Source organism: Ceratotherium simum, chromosome 3 (assembly GCF_057802395.1).
Source record: "Ceratotherium simum simum isolate JZ-2026a chromosome 3, ASM5780239v1, whole genome shotgun sequence".
Classification (NCBI taxonomy): Eukaryota; Metazoa; Chordata; class Mammalia; order Perissodactyla; family Rhinocerotidae; genus Ceratotherium; species Ceratotherium simum.
In genome coordinates, this window is record NC_141902.1 from 23918771 (window position 1) to 23943100 (window position 24330).

Sequence of the window (24330 nt, forward strand, 5' to 3'; positions counted from 1 at the left end):
CTGGGGGCGGGCGGAGGCGGAGCTCGGCGCCGCAGCATGCAATCGGGACCGCCTGCGTGCCGGGCCAGGTGGAGGCCGGGCGCCGGGGCCGAGGTCGCCCGGAGCCGGCCGGCTGCCTTCGAGCCGAGTCAGCGTCATCGCCGAACCTAAGTGAGGGGGCGCGGGGAAGGCCACGGAGGGCGCCGGGGCGCTGGAGGGAGCTTCGCGGACGCGAGCTGGGGCCCCGCTCGCCATGGGGGAGGTGGAGATCTCGGCCCGGGCCTACGTGAAGATGTGCCTGCACGCCGCCCGGTACCCGCACGCCGCGGTCAACGGGCTGTTGCTGGCGCCGGTGCCGCGGTCGGAAGACTGCCTGTGCCTCACCGACTGTGTGCCCCTGTTCCACAGCCACCTGGCCCTGTCCGTCATGCTGGAGGTCGCCCTCAACCAGGTGCCGCCGCTGGACGCCCACCGACCACCGCGATCCCCTAACACCCCTAGCCCAAGCCCATCCCCGGTCACTTGGCAGCAGTGCGCACCCACAGGGCGGGCGGCACGGTTTCGTTACTCATGGCCCTTTCCCACGGCAGGTGGATGTGTGGGGTGCGCAGGCCGGGCTGGTAGTGGCTGGGTACTACCATGCCAATGCAGCTCTGGACGACCAGAGGTGAGTGGGTAGCCAGAGGGCTGAGGGTTATGCGGGGGGTGGGGGGGTGGGGGGTGGTGGTCAAGAGAACCTCTCTTGGTCATTCTTTCCATCTTTCCTTCATCAAACGCTTAGGAGCAGAGACTGTCCACCAGACACCAGGCTGAATACTGGAGTGAGGAAAGATCAAGAAATATAGAGGAGCTCCCTGGAGGTGGGGAGGATAATTGTGTATCGATAGGAACAGGCTGACACCTGCTTTAACTGAGGTGTCCTCCAAGTGCGAAAGAACAGAGGAAGCCCAACCAGCAACTTTAAAAAAGGAAATTTCTTTTTATGTGTATAGAAAAAGTTTTCTACCTACATATTAATGTTTCTGGATCAAATTATATATACTGTTTTGTAATTTGCTTTTCTCTCCTCATTTAATATCTGACATCTGGGCTGGCCTGATGGCGGAGTGGGTTAAGTTCAGCATGCTCTGCTTCAGAGGCCTGGGGTTCACGGCTGGATCCTGGGTGTGGACCTATACCACTCCTCCGCAGCCATGCTGAGGTGGCCACCCACATACAAAATAGAAGAGGATTGGCACAGATGTTAGCTCAGGGCGAATCTCCCTCAAGCAAAAAGAGAAAGATTGGCAACAGATGTCAGCTCAGGGCAAATCTTCCTCAGAAAAAAAAAAAAAAAAAACTGACATCTTTCCATCTCTACAGCAGAAGATCTACCTTACCTAGCTATATAGTATGACTATAGATATACCATGACTTATTTAATGCCTTAAACACTGAGGTTGTTTCCAATTTTTTGTTATTACAGACACTGTCCTATTTTTACAGTAAATTCTTTACAAGTGGAATTTCTGGGTCAGCATATGTATAGTATACAGTTTAAATTTGGATGGTTATGCCAAATTACCCTCCCAAAAGGCCACCTTTGATTTCCACTCTCACCAGCAGTGTCTGAGCACCTGTTTCTCACAGCAGTCAAGCATCAAGCTGTTGTGCATGAATCATCAAGCAGGCCTGATGCCCCCAGGCCAGCTCCAAGGAAAGGCCATCACTGTGCCCAGTCTCTGAGACCTGGGAGGCCCAGCTCAGATGGATGGGGTTGCCCACAGTCAGCTCCTCACTCCTCTGATCTTCCCTCTACACAGCCCTGGGCCCCTGGCCTTGAAAATCGCCGGGCGGATTGCAGAATTCTTCCCTGATGCTGTACTCATTATGGTGAGGCTTGGGTTTCAGGGTGGGGAGTTGGAGAGAAAGTAGGAAGGGGGATCCTTGAAACCTTCAGCTGCCCTTCCTTGTCCACATAGTTGGATAATCAGAAACTGGTGCCTCAGCCTCATGTGCCCCCAGTCATCGTCCTGGAGAACCACGGTCTCCGCTGGGTCCCCAAGGACAAGAACTTGTGAGTGCCCCACTCCCTCCAGCTCTTCTTGGAAGCCCATAGCGCCTGGGCCTCCTCTGTCCTTGGTCCTGCCCCAAGGGTCCTTCTCTAGACCCTATCCTCTGCCAAATATCTGGCCCCACTGCCTGCTGAGTTTGACCTCCATGGGGGTTATTATTTCAGAGTGATGTGGAGGGACTGGGAAGAGTCACGGCAGATGGTGGGAACACTCCTGGATGGCCGGGCCTACCAGCACCTTGTGGACTTTGACTGCCACCTTGACGACATCCGGCAGGACTGGACCAACCAGCAGCTCAACACCCAAATCACCCAGTGGGTTGGTCCCACCAATGGAAATACCTGAACCAGGGCCGGGGCGTGGGAGGGTCAGGATCCAATAAAGAGACTTGGGCTGATGGGCAACGGTATGATGATATTTATTGTGCCTGGGAGGCAAGGTGAGGGAGAAACCTCCACAGGCGGAAGGTGGGGGAAAGTCTGGAGTTCCCTGTAAAAGACAGGAAGGTCGCTGCTGGAGCCATCACGGAATGCGAGGAGGCTCTCAATAGATCATTCCCTTTGTTTCTCCCCTGGGCTTCTTGAGCTTCTCGAAGTTCTTCAGGATGATGTCATATAACACAGCCTGCAGGGCCAGGGAGGAGTGGGGGTCAGCCGCAGGCCCTCAGTGGCTCTGTGCCCCATCTCTAGCCTTGTGAGAGGCCGAGCTTTGTCACCCTTCACCCCCAGCCTGCAGGGTCAGGGAGTGGGTGGCCTGGGGAAGCTGCCTCTGCCCACCCCTGCCCTCGCCTCCTCACATAAGCATTGCGGATCTCCATGACCATCAGCCGGATGTCCCGGTACTCTGCCTCATCCAGCTCGTGCACCAGCTGCCGATAATCACCCTGCGGGAGACTCGGGTCAGGCCTGACTTCAAATGTGTCCTTCCCCCCATGCACCCTGACCTGGGCCTCACCTACCACATGGGGCTGCTTGGCTGCTTTCGCCACGGCATCGCCTCGCTCAGAGAAATACCTGTGGGAAGCAGAAGGGTGCAGAGTGGAGAAGGAGGAGGGAGCCCAGGCCTCTGTCCAAGCCAGAGGCAGAGTGTGCATGCGGGTGCAGGTGGGCAGTCACTCACTTGGAAATTTGCGTGTGGAAGCCTTCCAGCTTGGTGTGAAGGGCGGTCATCAGCTCAAACACCTTCTCCTGGGGAAAGAAGGCAAGGGGGAAAGTGGAAAGCAGCATGGACTAGAGATAAGGAGGCAGAGGAGGGGGTCACTGCTCTCACCTGGACAGCCACTCCAAAATTGTTCCCATCCTCTATCCGAGGGATCTGCAGCTGCAACCAAGTGGTGACCTGGGAGGAGGGAATGGCATCAAAGCCACATCAGCCGCCAACCCAATTCCCAGGTTCCTCTGCCTCCCTGCCCACAGTGGGTGGAGGTACGCCAGGACCATCCTGAGCCCAAGGGCCTGGAATTCTGGCTTCACTTGCTGTGCCCTCTCCTGCTAAGACCTACCAGGTGCCATGCCCTAACTGGCAGAGACTAAGGAGGACAAAGGGTTTGGCCTGAAGCCTGGAGGTGGAAGTGGGAGGGCTCACCAGGTTGAGCTGCTCAATGACATCCTTGATCTCAGGCTTTAGGCGCTGCAGGAGAACCACAATCTTCTCATTGCAGTTCACTGGGCCACAGGGAGGACCTAGGGAGTGGGCAATGGGTCAGTCACATGGCTGGGACTGTTTGAGGGGCAGGGAAGAGGAATCCTTAGGGAGGAGCTCCTGGGTGGTGAGACTCAAGTCCCTTCCCACCATAGTGATACCTTTGTCTTCATCGTCCCCTTTCTTCTTTTCATTCTTGTCTTCCTTCTGCAGGGGGAGAGGGGCTCTTGGGAGTCAGGCTTAAGGCTGATTTCCCCACTGTTGGGGCCCTCCTCCCAGCTCTTCCCGGCTTGCCTCCTGCTGTTTCTTCCGCTCCTCCTTCTCTTTCTCCTTGACTGGATCAGGCACTGGGATATCCAAGGGGGCCTTCAGATTGCTCAGGTTGGCTTCATTGAGAGCTGGCTCCTGGTGCAGGGTGGGAGGAGGGCTGGAGGCAAGAGCATCCCACTCACCTCCTCACTTCATGGCCTCCCAGACTATCCCCTTGGCCCCTACTCTCTAGCTCCCCGCCCGGCCCCAGTACCTTTAAAAATGCATCCAACTCAGAAATCTTCTTGGGGAAATAGCTCCCGAGCAGGTTCTCTGTCTGTGTGTGAGGTGGGGGTGGGGGAGGATAGGGGTCAGAATCGAATGCCCTTCCTAGGAAGGAAGCAAGCCAGGAAAGGCTAGCAGTGGGAGGTGGTAGAGGTGGGGTCTGATGGGGCACGTCTTACCTTGGAACACAGGTCTTCACGGAACACATCCACCTGTGGGACACACGCAGCCCTTCAGACACCTGGCTTTATGGCCAGTTCATTTGAGGGCTGTTCCATTAGGGTTGTGTAGGGCCTGACCTGGGGACGGGTGGAGTGGATCCCCGTGGGGCTGGATTTCGGGGATGAGGACATTCCTGGGGAAGGGCAAGTGGTTCAAGTGAGAAGAGATCCCTCGGGTCTCCTGGGCTGTGTGAGGAGGGGCGTAGGAGAGTCTCTACGACTGGGGCAGGGACGGAGTGCCCTGTGGAGTGGGCCCCGGGGCCCTCCCGTGGGAAGGGCCACGAGGTGGCAGGGCAGGTCCCGCACCCCGTCTGTGTGTGGGCCGGGCCCCGGGCCAGCGGACTTCCCCTGCACGCCAGCTCTCCGCTTCACCTCGCCCCGCTTCACCTCGGCCGCCTCCCCTCCCCCGGCAGGCGGACCTCGCCGGCCTCCCCGGGGCTCAGGTGCTCCGGGCACCGAGGCTCACGTGGCCTCGGATGAGCGACCCCGACTCGAGTAGGGGGCTGGGGGGGCGGGTCGCGGATGCCTCCAGCCTTTCGGGGCCACGCCTCCCTAATGGGCCCGTCCTCGACCCCGCAGCGCTCACCTTGGCTTGGGCTTCGGGCTGGACCCTGAGCGTGGCCATGGCCGGGGCGAGGGGTCTGGCGCCGCGCGGAGCGGAGCGGGCACGGGGAAGGGAAAGCGAAAGCAGCAACAGCCCTCCGCACCGCCTTCCTGGGTAGGGGGAGTGGAGGTGCTGCAGGAGGCGGGGACAGGCGGAGAGAGAAGAGGCGCAAAGGGGCCGCCCAGCCGGGGCTCCCCCTAGAGCCCGAGAGGCGCGTTTCCGCCGACCTGCCCGCCTCCCCCTGCCCACTCCCCGCCCCGCTCTCGAAGCCCCACCTCCCCTTCACACCTCCCCCTTCCAGCCTCTCTACTGCCTCCGCCCATCCGGCCTCCCCCTCCCTCGCCTTCCTTCCATCTTGGCCTCCCCACACTCCGCTTCCCGCCTCCCCGCCTCCCGTCGCCCTGCCTCCTGTCTCCCCACGGGCTCTCTTCTTCCCCTGCTCAGCCTGGGACGGCGATAAGCCTTATCTGGCGCTCTTCCATCTTTCCTCAGAGATGGAGCAAGACCTGGCTGCCCTTCCCTAGCCCTGCCAGCGTGGACCTTTGGCTCCAGGGCATCGTCTGGCCCATGCAGTGACATTCAGACGCTGGCACCACCCCTCCCAGGCCCCAGTCAGCTCTCTCCTGACCCTTGTTGTGGACTCCACTCCTCTATAACCCACTCCACACAGCGCGTGATCATGCCTTTCTCTTGCTTAAAACTTTTTCAGCCTCTTGTTGACCTTAGAATGAAATCTAAAGGGCTTTCCCTGCCGTGTAAGGCCTGTAAGGCCTGCCTGACAGCTGGTCCCCTTCAACTTCACTTTCCACTGCTTTCTCCTTTATTACACTTGCAAATACCAGGGCTTTCCGTTTGTTTCTTAAACCTGTCATTGCTAGTTCATTCCAGCCTCAGGGCCTTTGCCCTTGCTGATCTCTTTGCCTGACACACCCTTCCCCTGCCTCCTGTTGTCATTCCGTTCTCAGGGCAAATATCACCTCTTCAGAGAGACCTCTCTCCATCATCCTTTATAAAGGACCTCCCCCCAAGTCTCTGTATTACAAAGCAGCCTGTGTAGTACCTTCAGAGCACTTCTCTCTCTGGTATTAGCCAGTTTATTTTTTGAGAAGAGTGTGGTTTAGACCAGAGGTTGGAAACTTTTTCTGTAAAAGGCCGGATAGGAAATATTTTAGGCTTTGTGGGCCATATGGTGTCTGTAGCAGCTATTCAACTCTGCCATTGCAGCAGGCAAACAGCTATACCTAAATGAACTAGCGTGGCTAGGTTCCAATAAAACTTTATTTATGGACACTGGAATTTGAATTTCATGTAGTTTTCATGTGTCATGAAATATCGTTCTTAGATTTTTTCAATCATTAAAAATATAAATTTTTTTTATACAGGTCATACAAAAAGTGGCCACAGGAGGGCTGTAGTTTGCTGGTCGCTGGTTTAGAGCACAGACAATGGACCCATATCGCCTGGGTTTATAATCCTGGCTCTGATATTCACTAGCTGTGAAAACGTTACTTAAGCTCTGTGGCTCAGTTTTCACGACTGTACAATGGAAACACTACCAAACCTACCTCACAGTGTTGTTGTTGTGAGGGCTAAATGTATTAATTTATATGAAGAGCTTAGACACTTAGAACAGTGCTTGGCACATAGTGAGTACAATAATGGTGTTTGCTATTATTTGTGAGTTTATTATCTGCCTCCCACATTCAGCCATAAGCCTCCAAATAGGAGAAACCTTGTCTTTCTTATTCACAAGGCATGGAACTATGCTTGACTCAATAAACATCTGTTAAATAAATGACACACTTGGACCCTCTATGGGGAAGACAGGGTAGGAAGGGTCCCTGAGTAGGGTGCCCAGATAGACAGGCCCCTGAGGAAGGCGGACTCAGTGGAGGAGGCAGGAAGAATGAATCAAGCAGGCTAGAGATGGAGCACCTGCTCAGCTGGAATGCTGCCCCGACCTAAGGGCACTGTTACCTGCCCTGGCAGTGCTGTTCTGAGCATCAGAGCATCAGAGCCCCAGATAGCTTGAAGTGTGCGAGGACTAGGAGGCTGAAAGGGCAGCAGAGGGGATGGAGAGCCAGCATAAGGAAGGACATTCAAGGTCGATGACAGCAAGGAATAGCTGAGGAGCCCCAGCGACCACCAGACTCTTCTTACCCTTCCCACCCTTTCCAGGTCCCCCCAGCCAAATGATGAGAGGAGCCAGAGCCAGGCCTGATGTGCTTTTATTTCTTTCAGTTGTGCTTGCGGCTGGGGTGGGGGCGAGGGAAGAGCCCGTGGCCCGGGCTCCCTGGAGACCAGGGCTGATGATACCAGCTGCCGTAGGTGAGGTACCAGGCAAAGGTGCCCACGGCGGCACCCACCACCTTGTGAGTGTACTGGTGGAAGTAGATGACAGTACAGAGCAGCAAGAAGTTCCAGAGGCCCAGCAGCAGCACGTTGAGCAGGAAGACCAGGCGCAGGGGTGCGCCGGCTGGCAGCCCGTGGGCCAGGTACTTGGCGAACACAGCTGCTTCCTCGGCCATGAGCAGGCAGCAGAAGGTGAGCAGGAAGGTGTGGGAGGAGACCGTGTAGCCCCGCCACTGGTGGCCGGCCGCCAGGCAGCTGCGCCGGTCAGGCAGCTCATGGAGCAGCAGGCCCTGGGGCAGAGGCTCGAAGCAGGAGCCTGTCAGGTCCTCAATGAGCAGGAAGGCCCTGCCGGCCCCCCGCCACACAGCTGCCCCCACCACCAGTCGGCTCAGGTGCCGGGCAGTCACTGTCACACGCCTTGTAGCCAGGAACACCACCAGCAACACGAAGCCCCCCAGGAAGGTGCATGTCCAGCCCCAGGCTGAATTCACAAACTTTCTGTGGGCAGAGAAGAGGGGAAGCTGCTGAGACCCCTCAGCCCCTTCTCCCCACCCTGATCTGCGTTCCCATCACAGGTCTGTCCCGAGTCCTACATATCATCACTGGTTCTCTGTTTCCGGTGCCATCTTACCCTGGCCCCCCATCCACTTAAACTTTGCAATCTCCTTAGGGGCCCATTCAGCCTTCTAGTGTCCATATTTCCTCTTCAGCCCTACTCCTGCCTTCCCCTGTACCCCCACGATTGTTCCCCTCCCCCTCCTCCGACCTTTTCCTCAACCTCCTAGCCTATTTTTAGTGTCTGGACTGGCAGGAGGACAGAAGCCTGCGGGAGGGAGCTGGGATCCCAGAGCGCAGGGAGCCGGTGCCCACGGCCTTGAATGGACTCACATGTTGAAGAAGTTGCCGTGGCTGGCGAAGATAGTCCGAGGGTTGACATGGAACTGCAGAAGGGGCCCAAAGATGACCACTGCTGCCAACCAGGCGTGGTAGAGGCGCCGCAAGCAGGGGCTGCCCAGGAGGCGAGCAGCTTGTTCACTTCCAAAGTACAGCAAAGCAGAGGCCACCCAGAGCAGCACCTGGACCAGGCAGCCCAGCACTGCCCGGATTCGGGCCCTGGTCCCCGGCCCTGCCCCCACCACCGGCCCCCGCTCCATGTTCCCTCCCCTCCCCACTAACCGCTTGCTCTGCTGGGCAGCTGAGGAGGGGCTGATGGGGCCCCCCCTGGACAAGGACAGGCAGTGACAGGTGTGGCAGACACAGGGCAGAGCCCTGTTGGCAGCTGGCAGGCGGGGGAGAGGGGCGGGGGGCAGTAAGGGGCCAGGGTGGAGGGCTGCCACGTCAGCAGGGTCCTAGCCTCGGGTGTGTGTCCTGACAGCAGCCTGTGTCCTTTCCTGTTAGTCCTGTGTCCCCTTGACCCTCTAGGTCTGTGTCCCCAGCTTCATGTTTCAGGGCCAAGCCTGCTGTTCAAGGCTGTCTTTGTCCACAGCCTGCTTGGATCTCCCTCTCTGGTCAAAGTCACCCCCACTGCACCCCAACTTTACCGTGTGTTTGCTTCACAAGGAAATCAGGGGTCATGAAGATAAAACTAACTAACTGAACCGTGGAAGTCATTAAAAAAAATCTGTGTCTGCCTCATCATTAGTGTGGTCTAGCCCATCTCCTGAGTTCTGAGCCCAAGAGCCCACCACTGCAGGATGCAGCAAGATGGCTGTGCATGGCACTGTGTCCAACTCAGGCCTGGGAGGCCTATCAGCAGCGGTATCCGTTTTAGTGCACTGTGACCTCAGGGACTTGGCCCAGCCCCAGCTCCTGTCTGGTCTGAGGGGCTAGTTTGGCCCCAGGGCTGCTGTGTAAACCAAGGTGGTTGTGCAATGCACAAGACATCTGATCTAAAGGGTGACCATTCTTTGGTATGTTTATCATGATCGCCGACAGATGAAATTCAAGTGTCCTGAGAGAGGTGTACTGTATGAGATGGTGGTGGCCGAGGCTGGACTCTCAGAGCCCCAAAGATCAGGTTTACTCCCAGGTGATAGGGGGCGGAGGAAAATCCCCAGCCTGGGGTCCACGGAAACCTTAGGTTGTGTCCTCCAACCAATTACCCTGGGTCTCAGCCACACAAAAGACTTGGCCTTCCAGCCTGATCGCTGGGGCTGGAGCCACAGGGAGGAGAGCAACCCTGCTAGTCAGTTACTGTTTTGAGATCCCTTTTTGTCTTCCTTCCCCATATCCTCAAAACTGGTGGGGGGATTTCAGGGCACAATGGAGGCCCAGGAAGTAGTGAAAGGAATGAACAAGCAAGGACACCTGGGTTCTGGGCCCAACTGTGTGACTTTCGGAAAATCAACTTACCCTCCCTGGTCCTCAGTGCCCTCACGTGCTAACTGATCAAGACGGATTAATCCATCAGGTTCCTTCCAGATCCTAAAGCCCAACCCTCGGCATAGATCCTGGTCATGGACCCCTACGCATGAAGACCTACAGAACCCCTCACACATTTTTAAGTTGACAAAAAATTTTTCATTGTAATTTTAAATAGTTGCAAAGGTCATGATTTCCAGTGTATTGTATATACTGACATTTCAAAAATAAATCTATTTATATACTCTTAAATATATCCAATGGAATCTAAACACTACAGTGACTATATACCTATTACCCATTTAAAAGACACGTGACAAGGGCCAGCCCGGTGGCCTAGTGGTCAAGTGCACGCGCTCCACTTCAGCGGCGGCCCAGGGTTGGCAGGTTTGGATCCCGGGCGCGCACTGACACACCGCTTGTCAAGCCACGCTGTGGTGGCATCCCATATAAAGTAGAGGAAGATGGGCATGGATGTTAGCTCAATGCCAATCTTCCTCAGCAAAAAGAGGAGGGCTGGCATTGATGTTAGCTCAGGGCTAATCTTCCTCACACACACACAAAAAAATTAAAAAACATGTGACAAGATCTTAATGGTCAGAAATTATATTTCCATTCTACTTCCCCTACAGAATTTACCCTATATTTTTATGCCTGAAAGTCTTTTATCGATCACACTTCTCTGCAAAAAAGAAAAGTATATAATTTGAATTTTTAAACATTTCCTGTGATCATAAGGCCCTAAAAGTTAAAAAAAATTTTTATAGGTTGAATTTTCATAATATTGCAAGTAGTACAAAATGTATTAGTACAACAAACATTTCACACATTTTGATAATAATAAACTAAGATTGTATTGGAAACACATCTCTTAATGAGACGAATGGATGATCCTTGGGGCCTGGATTAAATGAGGCTTTGAGGATACTAATAACTTTAATTTGCCTCTAGCTCTGGTGCCCTGGAGGTAATATAGTTTTGGGTGAGACGGGTGGCATCTCTGGGGTGAAGCGGCAGAGGGGAATGGAAAGGGCTGGGGGGAAAGGAGACCTGGCATGACAGTTTCACACCAGGCAGACCAACTGGAGGACAGAGAACACATGGAGGCAGAGCATCTGGACAATCTCTTCTTTTACTCTGTTTTGCTGTGAAGTAGGCACCCCCTTTACCCCCTGCTATGTCTTTGGGAACCCCTAGAGGTGTGTATCCTGGTTTGAAAACTGCCTTAGAGAGAATGAGATGTCCTGGGAAAAGATGGCTCCGAGGCGGATGTGCAGTCCGGCTCCCCTACTGACTACACCATTGGTCTGCTCTGGGTGCGCTGCCTGACCTCTGCACACCTGCATTCCCTCACCTGGACAAAGGGTAGCGGTGAGGGTGGAGGAGGTCCTGAGCATGAAGTGCCCAGACGGGGCCTGGCGTCAGTGCCCACAGGTTCTCTCTGGCTCTGGGCTACTTCTTCTGGTAGACTGGACCAGCACCACAGCCAGCCCCTGGGCAGAGCTGATGCTGGTGTCCCAGGCTCTAATATAAAATATGCTGATTTCCTGCCACCTTGATGTCTACTTGCTGGGACGTTTCTGAGGTTGACAAGGGACTACCTATTGCAAATTGCAGTTAACAAATGATTTTGGTGTTTCCCCTTATCTTGGGGCATGACAAGGATGTTTTCTCCCACAGAGGAGCATATCTGAAGGCTTTGTTCAAACTATTTTCTTGAGGTGAGAGGATAAAAGACCTAAGAAAGGAAACAAGAGAACGAGGCAGAGACAGACACTGAGCTGGTTCCCACAGAGAGTTTATTGAGGGAGCCAAAACCAGTGAGAGGACAAAGGAGTCCTATTTCAACACCCCTCCTTGAAGCTGCTGGCCTCCGGCACGACGGACACACTGGGAGGGGACGGCCTGCCCTGTGTGGGGCCACACAGAGCCTCTCACACCACAGCCTGTCCTACCCCAAAGACCCAGACATAGAGAGAGAAGACACAATTCCCGTCCCAGGAGGGTGCCAAGGACATGTCTTACCCATCCCACCCTCCCCTAAAGGGCTAGAGGTCCAGCCATCAGGACCTCTGGAAGAAAGGCCAGGACGCCTGGCCCTCTGATTGGCCCATCTAATCCTCAACGTGAAGGCCTAGGCAATGGGCCCCAGCTGACAGCTCAGTTCAGATCTGGCCCGAGGCACCTACTCTAGGAGCTAACACTTAACATCCACACATGATTAAAAACACGCAGGACAGTTCTCCTGCTGACAAAGGTGACACCCCAGATACTGGCAGTCCTGCCAGAAACTGGCCAGAGATAGAGACCCAAGCCGAATGGGTGTGAGGGCCTGAGGAGACCACTCCGCCCCACAGGGAGGATGTTCCAGGGCTCAGCTAGGGCCTCGAAGCCTGGGCTTCTGTTTCTCCCCATCCAGTGCCAGTGATTTCCCAAAGATCCCCCAGAAGGGAGAAAGGGAGGAGGAGGCGGAGAGCTTATCAAGAGGCTCACTCATGTATGGGGCTGGAGGTCAGGTCTACTGGGGCGAGGAAAAGGCTGTAGAGGGGTGGGGCACTGGGGCAGGGGTGCTGGGGTGTTCCTCGGACTCTGGCATGTCATCCTGGAAGTACTCAGCCTGACGGTACTGCCACAGACGCAGGCTCCCATCCCACTGCAGGGCAGAAGGTGACAAGTCGTCAGGGGCGCTGCCCCTCCCGGGTGCAAGCCCCAGACATGCGCTGACCCCCCTAAGCCTCGCAGCCTCACCGAACTGCTGACAATCTTCTCCTCAAAGGGGTGCCAGCTGACGTCACGCACACAGGCCTTGTGGTTGGTCAGCTTCTTCACAATGTGGCCGCTGAGCAGGTTGTACACTGTCCAGGAAAGGCCAGAGTGGAGAGGGGCCACCAGAGGACCTTCTCACCACTCCTTGTCTCTCCCTGAACTGCACTGATTACACACCTCTTAGGCAACGTCCCACTCTCCCAGGGAGCAAAGCCCACACCAGAGGATGATGTCATCCCTCACTTTCTTCTCCCTTTTCCCTACCTCAGGTGGAGGGTATGGTCTAGCAGAGCTTGGGTATCTCTGGCCCTTAGCTAAATTTCACAGGGTCCACAGTTAAGAAAATGCAAGGTGGCTTTAAAAATTACTTTTAGTGGCAATTTTCTAAAAAGCCCACAAGATATGGCAGGCACCACAAAAGTGAACAACGGGCTGTCTTCACGGATGTGTGAACCTGCTGTTCCTTATCTGGACGGGGGTGCATCTTTTTCTCTTTCTGGATGCGTCTCCATCCCAGTGCCTCCCTTGGTACAGCACTGACTTAGGCTCCTTATATCTGTAGCTGTGTTTGTGTTTCTTTTCTTGCATTCCTCCTGCTTCAGTGGCTGTATGTCCTTTACTACTAGCTGCTGTCTTTTTGTGTCATTCTTTTTATCTCTGCAATCTCTTTCCTTGACTGGCTAAAAAACAGAATGAAGCATATTTTTGGTAATCTATCATATTTACTGACTAAAATTCTATGTTCCTTTTCTTAATTTAAAATGCTGACGGACAGAATGTTTTCTACTTCTCTGTTTAAGCCTCCTCCACTCCAAGCTAAATTAAATGATATTTGTAGTCGCCACTGGGTTTTTCAAGGTGGTCACTGGTGGGGTTACAGCTGGAATGCCAGAGAAACATTCCTGCCCTTCCTGAGGCCCCCTGTTCTGACACAATCCTTACCAACCACTTTGCCAGTAGAGCAGCCACTGTAGATGAACTGCTGGCCAGTGCTGTGGGTGGGGGAGAATCGGCAGCGGATGAGGGTGTGCAGCACCCCGTGGCCCCGGTATGTCATCAAGGAGCTGTCCCCTGGGAGCTTCAGCTTCCGCCAGGCTGGACAGGGATGCAGGGAGAGCCCCAGGTCAGGGAGTCTGGATTCTCCTGCATCACCAGTCCTCAGCAAAGATCGATGCTCACATACAATTGCCTTTCCAATCCCCAACTGTTGGCTCTTTCTCCACCTAACAGTCAGCTGATATTCACCACTATGGCTCTGCTGGTTGTTAAGATACTGAAATACTTTTGTATTGGTTGGTTCTGAGTGATCCCTAGTCCCCAACCATGGGAACCCCTGGTTCTCCCATGGTCTAGCAAACAAAAGAGCTAATGTCTGGCAATGGTGATTGGGGAGTAGGTTCCAGGACTCAGCTCCAGGATACAGCCTCATCCACTGTGTCCATACTAGGCCTTGCCAGGGATCAAATATTTTAACTACCACCCTGACTCTTCACCCTCCAGATCTCAGGTTCCACCTTCCACTCTCACCTTTTTTGGGCACCTGCTGCCAGCGGTAGTCCCAGTTTTGCTGTGTGGCAGCCTGGCGTGAGGCTTCCATGCCTTCCCGGCTGGAAAAGCGTCGGATATCCCAGAGCTTGATGGTCTGGTCTTTGGAGTTAGAGATGAGATACCGGGCATCACCCTGTGAATCACAAGATGGATAATGAAGCATCTGAGTTTGCAAAGATCAAGGTCTGTCAGTCCAGCTCCTCTTCTCCAGATGAGGGGTGAGAACTCCAGGCCTTTGACTGTGCTTGCCTCCTTCTTCATCCAGGAGAGCTCACCATTGGTTTTCTACCACAGATCCCACCCTCTGGCTAGGTTTCCCCTTCTGTGCCCAGGGTACTGGCTGGGCCTCCTATTCTATCTTGGAGTAGACTGTCTTCTACAGAAAGCCCTGCCCTGTTCCTTGAGGACTGGTGGGTACCGACGGGTCTCATGTTTCCTGGCTTAAGCCCCTTCCCTAAATGCCAGCTTTTGCAAACTGGCTGATAAGGAGCTTGGCAAGTTCCCACACCAGTCCACTTTGATGCCCTCCTGGACAACTGGTCCTGGCTCCCTGCCCACCTTGCTGTCAATAAAGGTGATGCCATCCTGGTGTCCAGCCAGCGCACCCACAGGCTTGGGGTCATCCTCTCGCATGGTGCGTCGATCCCACACTTTGCAGATGGCATCGTCACCCCCGGAGAACAGGATTTGGGAGCTTATGTCAGCAAAGGCCACTGCGTTTACATCATCTTCATGGGACTCAATCTAGGGGAGAAGGAAGCCAGGATGCCTAGGACCTCTTTCTAGGTCTTCCAATAGGCCAAGGACCAGGAGGCAGAGGCCTTAACTCTCAGGAGCAATACCTGAAGGGTGCGCCGGTTCTGTTCTCGATCAAAGACATACAGGCATCCGTCATTGGCCCTGAAAGGGAAGGGATAAAGAGGGTCCTGGAGCCAGGACAGAGAGGACCAACGCTAGGTATGCTCTGGACAGTCCCTGTTGTGAAACTGGCTGAGGAGCAAGCCCTCGTCTCTTCTTATACAGAAGGTGGGAGAAGAGTTAGCTGTGTTTGCAAAGAGGGTTCAGACCTCCCATCTCAGGCTGGGGAAATGGTGACCTAGAGGTGGAACAAGTTGTTAATCCTGATCTCGGAGCAGGGCTGGTTGTTCTCCAGCTGCCTGAGTAGGGGTGACTGGTGCAGGCTCTGTAACAGCAGAGCTGGTCTCTGGGAGAACGCCTATCTCATTAATTGGGGGAGACATCTCCTGAACACTCACCCTCCCAGCACTTCTCGTCCATCTGAGGAGACAGCAATGGAGAAGACAGCAAAGCGACGCTCATCTGGCCTGAAAAGAGCAAAGGAGGAGCCAGGTTGAGTGGACTTCCCTTCAGCCTTGTTAATCTATGTAGAATCTGATCAGGGTTGTAAGGCACACTTCTAAGGGGAAAAAGAAGTCCTGCCAACATGTGCCAGAACGTGGAGCACCTCAGTGAAAACCCAGAAATAATCCTGCAACCATCAATTTTACCCTGGTCTTCTGGCTGACAGGATGTGTGGCCCCCTCCCAGGAATTCACACAGAGAAACTTGCAACCAGTGTACTTTTCCCTCTAAGCGGGAGTTCCAGTTCAAGAGGTTTGCTCCTGGAGAGCCTTTCTTGAGAAGTTTCTGGTGAGTCTGACCAGGAAGGGAAGCCAGTACCTTAGATCCAGGGCAGTATGTGTGTCTCCTTCCCCGTAGATGTTGCAGATATGAACTAAAAGAAGCAAGAGAAACAAGAATCTTTCAGGGCTGGGGGAGGGAGATGGAACAAAGGGCAAGGATGACAGGCCCTGAGAGGGATCCTCCCAGGAGACGGTGTAGAGTCCTGGCTCAGAGGAGATGGGCATCTGGAGACCTCAGGTCCCAACTAGAGAGATATTGCAAGGCTGGGGCATACTCACTATAATCAGACCAGCTGGAGTATAGGAAGTGGTTCCCATCAGGGGTGAAGGCCACATCCAGGACACTCCAGCCGACATCCCGGGCCTTGATGCTCTTGAATTTACGAAAGCGGCCATACCGGCAGTCATACAGTCGGATTGTCTGGTCTGTGTAAATGGGGATCAGGCAGAATTAGGGAACACCCTCCTTAATCCTCCCTAGATCAGACCTCTCTCCCTCAGCGTGTCTGTGGAATCGTGCTCCAGCTAAGCATCCCTAAGCCAGGGTCTGAGCTCCCTGGGTCTGGGCCTTTCTAGTCTCAGTCAGGGGCAAGGTTCCTTGTTCCAGGGAAGTTTGTAGGACCAGGGTCTGGTACCTTGGCAAGCAGACATGAAGATCTGACCATCTTTGCTGTAGATGCCACAGAAAGCCTTCTGCGAGTACGTATCAGTGAAGGCCAGATCATTGGGCAAGAAGCTGGGGAAGCAGAGAGAAAATGAGGGTGAGGGGAGCTCAGGATGAGGACTGTCCCAGTGAGCAGAATCCTAATAGAGCTGTTGTGAGGACAAGGGCATCCTTCCCTTTTGGTTTTGGGTACAATCTCTTTTCTTTCATTCATTCTATGATCATCCTCTCAATTTCTACACTTTTCCACTTGGTGTACTCTCAAAGTTTCAACCCCATTTCACCTAACTTTAATATCCTTGAGGATCCTCTAACACCTATCCCTTGAAGTTTATGGGTTAAGACCTAACTGGCCCTTAGAGTCTCTCCAGGAAGCCCCATACTCACTGAGACATCACTCGAGACTTTTCTCCAAGGGAGAAGCTTCCCCGGTGGCAGAGGCCCCGTTCTCTCTAAAGGAAGGGATTGGGGAATATTGCTAGCAGAAACAGCGGGCCACACCAAGCCCCCTCCTCCAAAGATATTGCTCTTGCTACAGAAATGGGCACCAGGCACAATGGCACGTCCCATCAAGTTTTGACGCAGGCTGCCTAAGAACTCTCCAGCTCCAGACCTTGAGGCTTCCTTGGAAAGTTTACTTCGTTCTTCTCTGGGGCTGGCAGAGCTTCTGGCTACCTTGACAGACCTGCTGCCCTGTTGATTGGAGGTGGAGAGGCCTACCTGGTGCAGCATTTGAGGAAAGCTGTGCTCCTGGGCTGCCCGCTTAAGCCCCAGCCGCCCTGTGGCCAATTCCACTTGCGTCTTGATCTCATTGCATTCCAGCTCCCGGGTGTCAGGGGTTGCATCCACTGTGAGCACCAAGGAGAAATTTCATCCTAGGTCTTCCAGCCCCAGAGGACAGTTAGAAGAACTGTGCCCAAGCCCACTCAATGTGGCTGAATACAAGGGGCTGCAAGGACTCCCTCATTCCCTGAATTATCTCTTCTTCTTTCAATTTAACCTATTGTTCTTTGCCAAAATTAAAAAAAAAAGAAAGGTTTTCTAATGAAAGTCTTCTGATGTTAGGGTCTCGGTCTGCCTTTCCTCTTACCGGGTGGGTTGTATCGGTCCCCAAGACGACCATCCCAGGCACTGTCATGCTCTTCCTCCGAGTCTGAGAGGGCCTGGATGAGTTGTAAATTTGCTGCACCTCCTCCTTGCACCAACCTTACTTGGCCTCTGTGGAGAGACCCCCCCCCCACGATAAAGGAGAGGATTCCTTCCCCAAATCTAACAGATTCAGAGTCAACGGCTGTCTAGCTCTTAGACCACCTGGTACTCAAACCCTCATACTGTCCCCATTTTGAGGTTTGAGGGTCACTAGACTTTGGCTGTTAATTTTCAGTCTCCTATAAGACACAGTAGGAAACTAATTCTCACTCTTATAGCAGGAGTAGAGAACCCCAACAATGCGTGGAGGGTGACAGACCTACTAAATTGACTTCCCAGAGAGCTCAAAATTCTGAAAGCATTTCCTTCTGAGCCTTGGCCTGAGGAGTCCAGCACAAAAAACAGTATTCTGAAGGGATCCCTAAACTTGTCTCCTCCCTAAGGAGCCAGAGCTAAGAAACAAAGGCAGCTGCACCCTTCTCCAGTCAATTCCTGGTGGTCACTTCCCTCAAAGCATTCTTTCCTCAAGAACAGGGCGAGAGTTAGATTAATTTAAACTTGTTTTTCAAGTAAATCCACATGGCCTCATATCACATGTCATTAACGTCACTAAAGTTCAACACCCACCTCCCAACTTTTCTCTTCACCCCTCACATCACTCCTTTCCCACCAGGACCCCATTTTTTTTTTTTTTTTTACTTACTTGGAAAATAGATTACATTTACGTAGTCGTAGCTAGAGAGGCTCCCCTGAACAGTCCCCTCAGACACAAGAGCTACTCATCCTAGGGACCCTCTCTAGGCAAGAACCACTCTTACTGGCTATGGGGCTGCGTGCCATGAGCGCCCAGCGGGGAAGGCTGTTGCTCTCAAACAGAACAGCTGTCCTAGGCTAATCCCATTTCCTATCCTCTACCTCCCCTGCCTGGAGTTGGGATCAAGGGACTGTGGTGGCGCCTGGTGGGGACACACCAGAGGGTAAGTTACCTGCGGAGGAGATAGGCCAGTACCTGGGCCAGATCCACATCTTCATCCTCCTCTTCCTCTTCCTCACCCCGACGCAGGCGAGCCCCTCTTCGGGGCAAGCCGTCGGAGGGGTCTCCGGACCCAGTTCCTGCGCTGCTGCTGTTCCGCGATCCCATCTTCTGGTCACAGCATCCTTAGGTCCTGTGCAGGAACTCCTCCTGTCACTTCCTTGGGTTTGGTGAAAGCAAACCCTGCTCTAGAAATACCAGGGTCTCCTGACATAGGCAGTAGCTCTCTCTAGGAGGGTGACCCTTTCTAGGGACTGACGGTACCTTCTCTTTAGCCTGTCACAACTCCCAAGGCTTCGGGAACACAAACCCTTCCCAGTCCTGCGAAGCAAAAGAGGAAAGAGTGAAGCCTGGGCGCTACCCTAGCTTACCCAAGAGAATCCTTTGAAGAAGAATTTCTCAGTTCTCCACCTAAAACTCACCTATCAAAGTCCCTGGAGGGGGGGTGGATTTCCAGGTAACCTCTCTAATCGACCAATCAAAACCCCTCGCGGAAGAAAGCGCCTCATTAGCTTATCTCATCTAGCCAATCAGAAGACTTAGGACTCAGAGACCCCCCGACGCCCCCCTTACCGACCAATCAGAGCGTCCTCTTGCGAAAGCCGGCAGCAGTGACAACCAATGAGGTTAGCACTCGGCCCAACACCCCCTCCTCCAGCCTCACGCCCACGTGGTGTGCCGGGGGTGTGTACGCCAAGGGGGGAGGCAGGGAGGAAGCCGAGAAGCACCTCCCACTGAAGCCGGCGGCTGCCGCCTCGCGCGAGACCACCCACCAGCTAGGAGCGGTCACAGGACCCGTAGCGGCGCAAGGCCTTGTTTACGCCGACTGCCGCCGCAGCGTCGGCCAACCGCTTCTCCGTCACGCGCCTCCTTCGTCACGCACCTCCCGGCTTCCAGGCCGGCGGACTGCAGACGTCACCCGACGCCCCTAGCGGCCCCGCCCCCTTGGCCCGCTAACTGGACAGCTGAGCACGGTGATTGACAGGTGGGCGGGAGAAAGTGTGTGAGGGGAGGAGAAAGGGCGCGACTGAGGAGGGCCTTTCGCTCCTTGTTGGGAGGAGTAAGTGGGGAGCCTGCTGCTTCCGGAATCGGAGACCACGGAACTAGACTTCACGTTTGAGAGCGGGGCTTACAAAAGAAGTTGGTGGTTCGCTTACCGAGAGGTGCCTTAGCGAGGGTTACAATTTGCTGTCAGTCCCTAAAGTTCATTTGGCTTCGCACTTTTCAGACGATCTCTAAGGGTCTTTCGCCCCTGTGTGCCCCCCCTCCCCCAGCTCCTGTCTTCCTCCCTTCGCCGGCTGCAGCTTCAGTCAGCCCTGCCCCAAGGGGTGCCCGGCACCTTGGGGGTTTGTTCCTGTCACAGATGGGGACCCAGACCTCCACACCCTCCCTTCCGGGTTTAGCTTCCGGAAGCCTTGTGCTTGTGGAGACCGCCCTTTCTAGACCTCCCCTTCGCCGCTTTGGCAACTTTTTAGATGACCCCTGGCTTCCCTCCGCGGTCTTTGCAGACGCTCCCTAACACGCCGTGGGTCTTGGCGGGCTCTTCCCGTTCTGGCAGATCCCCGTAGACGCCCCCTGGGCCCTCCGGGATATGCAGACCTTCCCTAGACCTTCTGTCCCCGCGGTGTCTCTCTACCCCGGGCCACTGGTTCAGGGAGTGCACGGGTCACCCCTTACCCCCTCCTCGGTTTATGAGTAACCGGGCTGAGTCCAAGGCCGGGACTTGCACGTCCCGGGATCCTCGCCCAGTAACCTCGCTGTGCCGGGTGCAAAGGCCCGGGGTCCAAGCTGCACCTTAGCGCCTCGAGCCCGCCCTCTTTTAGGGGTGCTGCGAGCTGTCCTCTCCCAGAGCCCCCTGAGGGCAGGAAGGGCGCTTAGTTCTCCTGGGCCCCCCTTCTGGGGCTCACTCTCCCTGGGAGGGTGAGGGTGTGGTCAGTCCTTCGGGTGTCACCTCCTGATCTCTAGACCGCTAGACCGGAGCTTATCATCTCTGGTCACCAGGGCTAGCTTCATGGGCGTGCGACCTGTGCAGTCGAACCCACACTTGGAGTAATATTCTGCTATCACCGTCTTAAAATTCTTAATAAGTTTTGAACAAGCACCCCGCATTTTCATCTTGCTCTGGGCTCTACTAATTATGTAGCCAATTCTGCCGGTCACCCATCTCTTATTGCCAGCTTACTTATTACTGTCTCTGCCCTATAACATTTATTGAGACCTTAGGGTTCTGTGGTTTCTGGGTTATCCAGCCTGGAAAATCTGGAATCATTTTAAAAGATGATCTTTCCCTCCTCTTTGCCCTTTAAATTCAGTTCAAGTCCTGTAGATTCTTTAGCTGATTAGTTGAGGTTGTTTTCACAGTCACCACCCAAAGTCAAATTGTCATTACTTCATGCCTCTCCTAGTTGATCTGCTGGGGGAACTCTCCTCTAATAGCATTTAGTTCTTAAGAACCTACAAGTGGTTCCCTGTTGTTTGTTGTTTCAAATACAAATTTCCAAACCTGGTTGTCTGTTTTTTCCCAGCCTCATTTTATGTTACTTCTGCCAAGCAAATATGCCCATAAATTCCTTGCTTGTTTCCACCTCCACACCTTCCCAGGAGAATTTCTTACCTGGGGGAAACTTTTTCTCTGCCATTCAGACTCCTTTCCTCAGGACCCAGTGGTACCACTTCCAGGAGTCTAGCCCAGGCCAATATGCTAAACCTAGCATAAAGATTTATGTTCAGCAGTTATTGATAATAGTAAAACACAAAAACTAAAAATAGTAATAGTACAACAAAACAAGATAGATCGGAATATACTGCAATACGGGAGGGGATTGGTTCAATAAATTATGGTCTGTATGGTACAACACAGAAGTACCAGGTAGCCATTAAAATGATGTTGTGGTTTTCTATTTTTATGCCATGGGAAATTGTGCAAGTTACATTGTGAGGTTTAAAAAAAGGTGGTAGTCAGTTCTGGTGATATGTGGTGGATGCAAAAACAATATGGTGTCAATTTTGCATGAAAAAGTATAAAAATACCCAGGCTCGTTATGTCATTAAACAAATAATAAAATGGAGAAGGCCTTGCATGAACTAATGAAGCAAAGGTATAGCATGAACAAAGCATTATGATTAATACCATTTGAGCATCTGAGGTCCACAAAAAAACAAAAACTTCTGTTAAACTCATCTCCTTAATAATGCATTTTTTGATTACCTCTTTCTTTTCCTTAGCCTCTTCTCCTCCTTAGCACTTACAAACCCAGTTTAAAACTGAATAAAATCTAAATTCAAGCCTTTGAAATACGGAACTTGTACATTATTGAATAAACCATTTAAAAGTCATGGTAAATGTTAAAAAAAATCTGAGATTATGTGACCAACATGAGTTTTAACATCAAATCAAATGCTAAAGAAGATAGGATTTCATCTCTGGTCTGTTGATTGATTTTTTGTATGTAAAAGATTTTTTTTTTTTGGTGGGGAAGATCAGCCCTGAGCTAACATCCATGCTAATCCTCCTTTTTTTACTGAGGATGACCGGCCCTGAGCTAACATCTATTGCCAATCCTCCTCCTTTCCCCCCCCCCCAAAGCCCCAGTAGATAGTTGTATGTCATAGTTGCACATCCTTCTAGTTGCTGTATGTGGGACACGGCCTCAGCATGACCAGAGAAGCGATGCCTCAGTGCGTGCCTGGGATCTGAACCCAGGCTACCAGTCGCGGAGCGCGCGCACTTAACTGCTAAGCCACGGGGCCGGCCCTGTATGTAAAAGATTTTTAAGCCTATAGATTTGATTATGTCACTTGTGACATAATATTTTTAAAATGTATGTGAACATTTATATCTTAGGGTATACTATGTGTTCCATTAAAGGAAAATGGTATTTCTTTAAAAATAATTATAATTAAGTCATTTTGATAAACCCTATTGGCCTTTCCTCTCATGATTTTTAAATTTGGCATGTTGCTTGGTGACAGTTTGTAAAGTGCTTTTCATTTGGGCAGCTACTCTCTCCAGCTCTCTTTCTACTCTCTCCAGCTACGCTTAAAGCCACTTCAAGCCACAGAGAGGTTTCCTACCTTCAGCACTCATTTTAGGAAGGGTCCTGGTAAGTGCTGAGTAAATGTCAGCCAGTTGACTTCCTGTCTGACCTGCCTTGGGCTGTTTCCTGCTCATTAGCATCTCCACTAGAGGGCGGGCTGGGCTAGAGAAGAGAGAAGGAAAGCAAATGTTTCTTGTTCTCGCTAGCCCTGTGCTCCCTCTTTGCCACCTCAGCTCCCAGCCTGGTGACTGCACAGAGCTCTTGGTACACGTGTACAGTTCCGGGCAGCACAGAGAAAGTTCTGTCTTCCAAAGTGACTGATGACATATGTTTATTTATAAATTATCTTCTTTTTTTGTGTGTGAGGAAGATCAGCCCTGAGCTAACATCCAAGCCAATCCTCCTCTTTTTGCTGAGGATGACCGGCTCTGAGCTAACATCTGTTGCCAATCCTCCTCCTTTTTTTTCACTTTTTCTCCCCAAAGCCCCAGTAGATAGTTGTATGTCATAGTTGCACATCCTTCTAGTTGCTGTGCGTGGGACGCCGCCTCAGCATGGCCAGAGAAGCGATGCCTTGGTGCGCGTCCGGGATCTGAACCCAGGCTGCCAGTAGTGGAGCACGTGCACTTAACCGCTAAGCCATGGGACTGGCCCCCTATACATTATCTTCTTTTAGCATTCTTTTTTTTTTTTTTAAAGATTTTATTTATTTTATTTTTTCCCCCCAAAGCCCCAGCAGATAGTTGTATGTCATAGCTGCACATCCTTCTAGTTGCGGCATGTGGAACTCGGCCTCAGGATGGACGGAGAAGTGGTGCCTCGATGCGCACCCGGGATCCGAACCCGGGCCGCCAGCATTGCAGCGCGTGCACTTAACCACCAAGCCACAGGGCCGGCCATCTTTTAGCATTCTGTGTGTAGAATGAAAGGGAGAAGTACGCTAATTTACCCAGGACTTAAACTGTGTTGACTCTAAAGCAATTGAGTAATTATGGGATTTCTAATACTCTCATGTCCTGTGTCCTTGAGAACCAGAATTTTTTTGTGTGGTGGATAGGAGGTATAGACGTGATATAGAAGTTAAAAACCCTTTGGCCCTGACTTGGAATAGGAGCTATTCCTATGCACTCATAATTTTATCCTCCTGTCCCTATCCACCAAAAAGGTCGAGAAAGAATGACCAAGCCAGTAGCAGTGACACTCCTACCACCCAGATCTTAAAATACCATTTCCCATGGAAAGAAACCAGAGGTTTGAGAAATGGCTGATTCCAGGTCTGAGGCAGGAAATGCACGAGATGAGTGTGGAACAACTTATCATACCAGATAGCAAAGAGGCCAGCAAACACTGTCAGCGTAATGTCAAAAGGATTCAGGCCGAGCTCTGATGGCCAAAGAGGGGACAATATGAACATTAATAAGGATAATTTACTAAACATTAAGTATGTTTAAATCCATGAGTTCATATGGTTTGTGTGTGGGTGTGTATGCGTGACTAATTGGTCACCTTTTGAAGGTCGATAGGAAACCAAATCATTATTTTGAAGATGGTAAATAAAGGAAAAGAATCCAGCAGTTATCTTGCTGTTCCTACATAAACTGTACCTCAGGGTAATGAAATAGAAGGTAAAGGGAGTGTCCCTTTGTACAAGTATTCCAACTATTGTGACAGTTTGAATATGGTTGTTTTGAAATCCCTAGTAAATTAATGAATCTAGGTGTTGAGCATCCAGGCCTGGATTCTT

General features: G+C 52.6%; 4 protein-coding genes across 5 annotated transcripts; 1 reads left to right on the top strand and 3 right to left on the bottom strand.

Annotated features, from left to right (window-relative positions):
• The first annotated feature begins 156 nt into the window (after positions 1–156).
• Positions 157–2448, top strand: EMC9 (ER membrane protein complex subunit 9). Its single transcript, XM_004421196.3, has 5 exons — positions 157–430; positions 570–646; positions 1782–1851; positions 1941–2035; positions 2198–2448. Exons 1-5 carry the CDS (start codon positions 233–235, stop codon positions 2376–2378), a joined length of 621 nt encoding a protein of 206 aa, XP_004421253.1. The 5' UTR covers positions 157–232; the 3' UTR covers positions 2379–2448.
• On the bottom strand, positions 2436–5213 carry PSME1 (proteasome activator subunit 1). Its single transcript, XM_004421195.3, has 11 exons — positions 5016–5213; positions 4388–4420; positions 4198–4260; positions 3969–4079; positions 3836–3881; positions 3618–3715; positions 3303–3371; positions 3153–3220; positions 2992–3046; positions 2830–2916; positions 2436–2657 (listed from the first exon to the last, which is right to left on the bottom strand). The coding sequence occupies exons 1-11, from the start codon at positions 5052–5054 to the stop codon at positions 2577–2579; spliced, it is 750 nt and encodes a 249-aa protein (XP_004421252.1). The 5' UTR covers positions 5055–5213; the 3' UTR covers positions 2436–2576.
• Positions 5214–7251: 2038 nt separating this feature from the next.
• FITM1 (fat storage inducing transmembrane protein 1) lies at positions 7252–8539 on the bottom strand. The gene is made up of 2 exons (XM_004421197.3): positions 8274–8539; positions 7252–7883 (listed from the first exon to the last, which is right to left on the bottom strand). The coding sequence occupies exons 1-2, from the start codon at positions 8537–8539 to the stop codon at positions 7271–7273; spliced, it is 879 nt and encodes a 292-aa protein (XP_004421254.1). The 3' UTR covers positions 7252–7270.
• Positions 8540–11523: 2984 nt separating this feature from the next.
• DCAF11 (DDB1 and CUL4 associated factor 11) lies at positions 11524–19457 on the bottom strand. Of its 2 annotated transcripts, none has more exons than XM_087423277.1 (15): positions 19123–19457; positions 18526–18870; positions 17458–17585; positions 17088–17215; positions 16755–16819; positions 16339–16439; positions 15983–16129; positions 15741–15795; positions 15317–15385; positions 14903–14960; positions 14619–14804; positions 14040–14193; positions 13455–13607; positions 12495–12601; positions 11524–12399 (listed from the first exon to the last, which is right to left on the bottom strand). In XM_087423277.1, exons 2-15 carry the CDS (start codon positions 18546–18548, stop codon positions 12265–12267), a joined length of 1509 nt encoding a protein of 502 aa, XP_087279403.1. In that variant the 5' UTR covers positions 18549–18870; positions 19123–19457; the 3' UTR covers positions 11524–12264. The 2 variants fall into 2 exon arrangements, with proteins under 2 accessions (XP_087279403.1, XP_087279402.1); XM_087423276.1 differs by having other exon boundaries at positions 18503–18870.
• Between the last annotated feature and the right edge of the window lie 4873 nt (positions 19458–24330).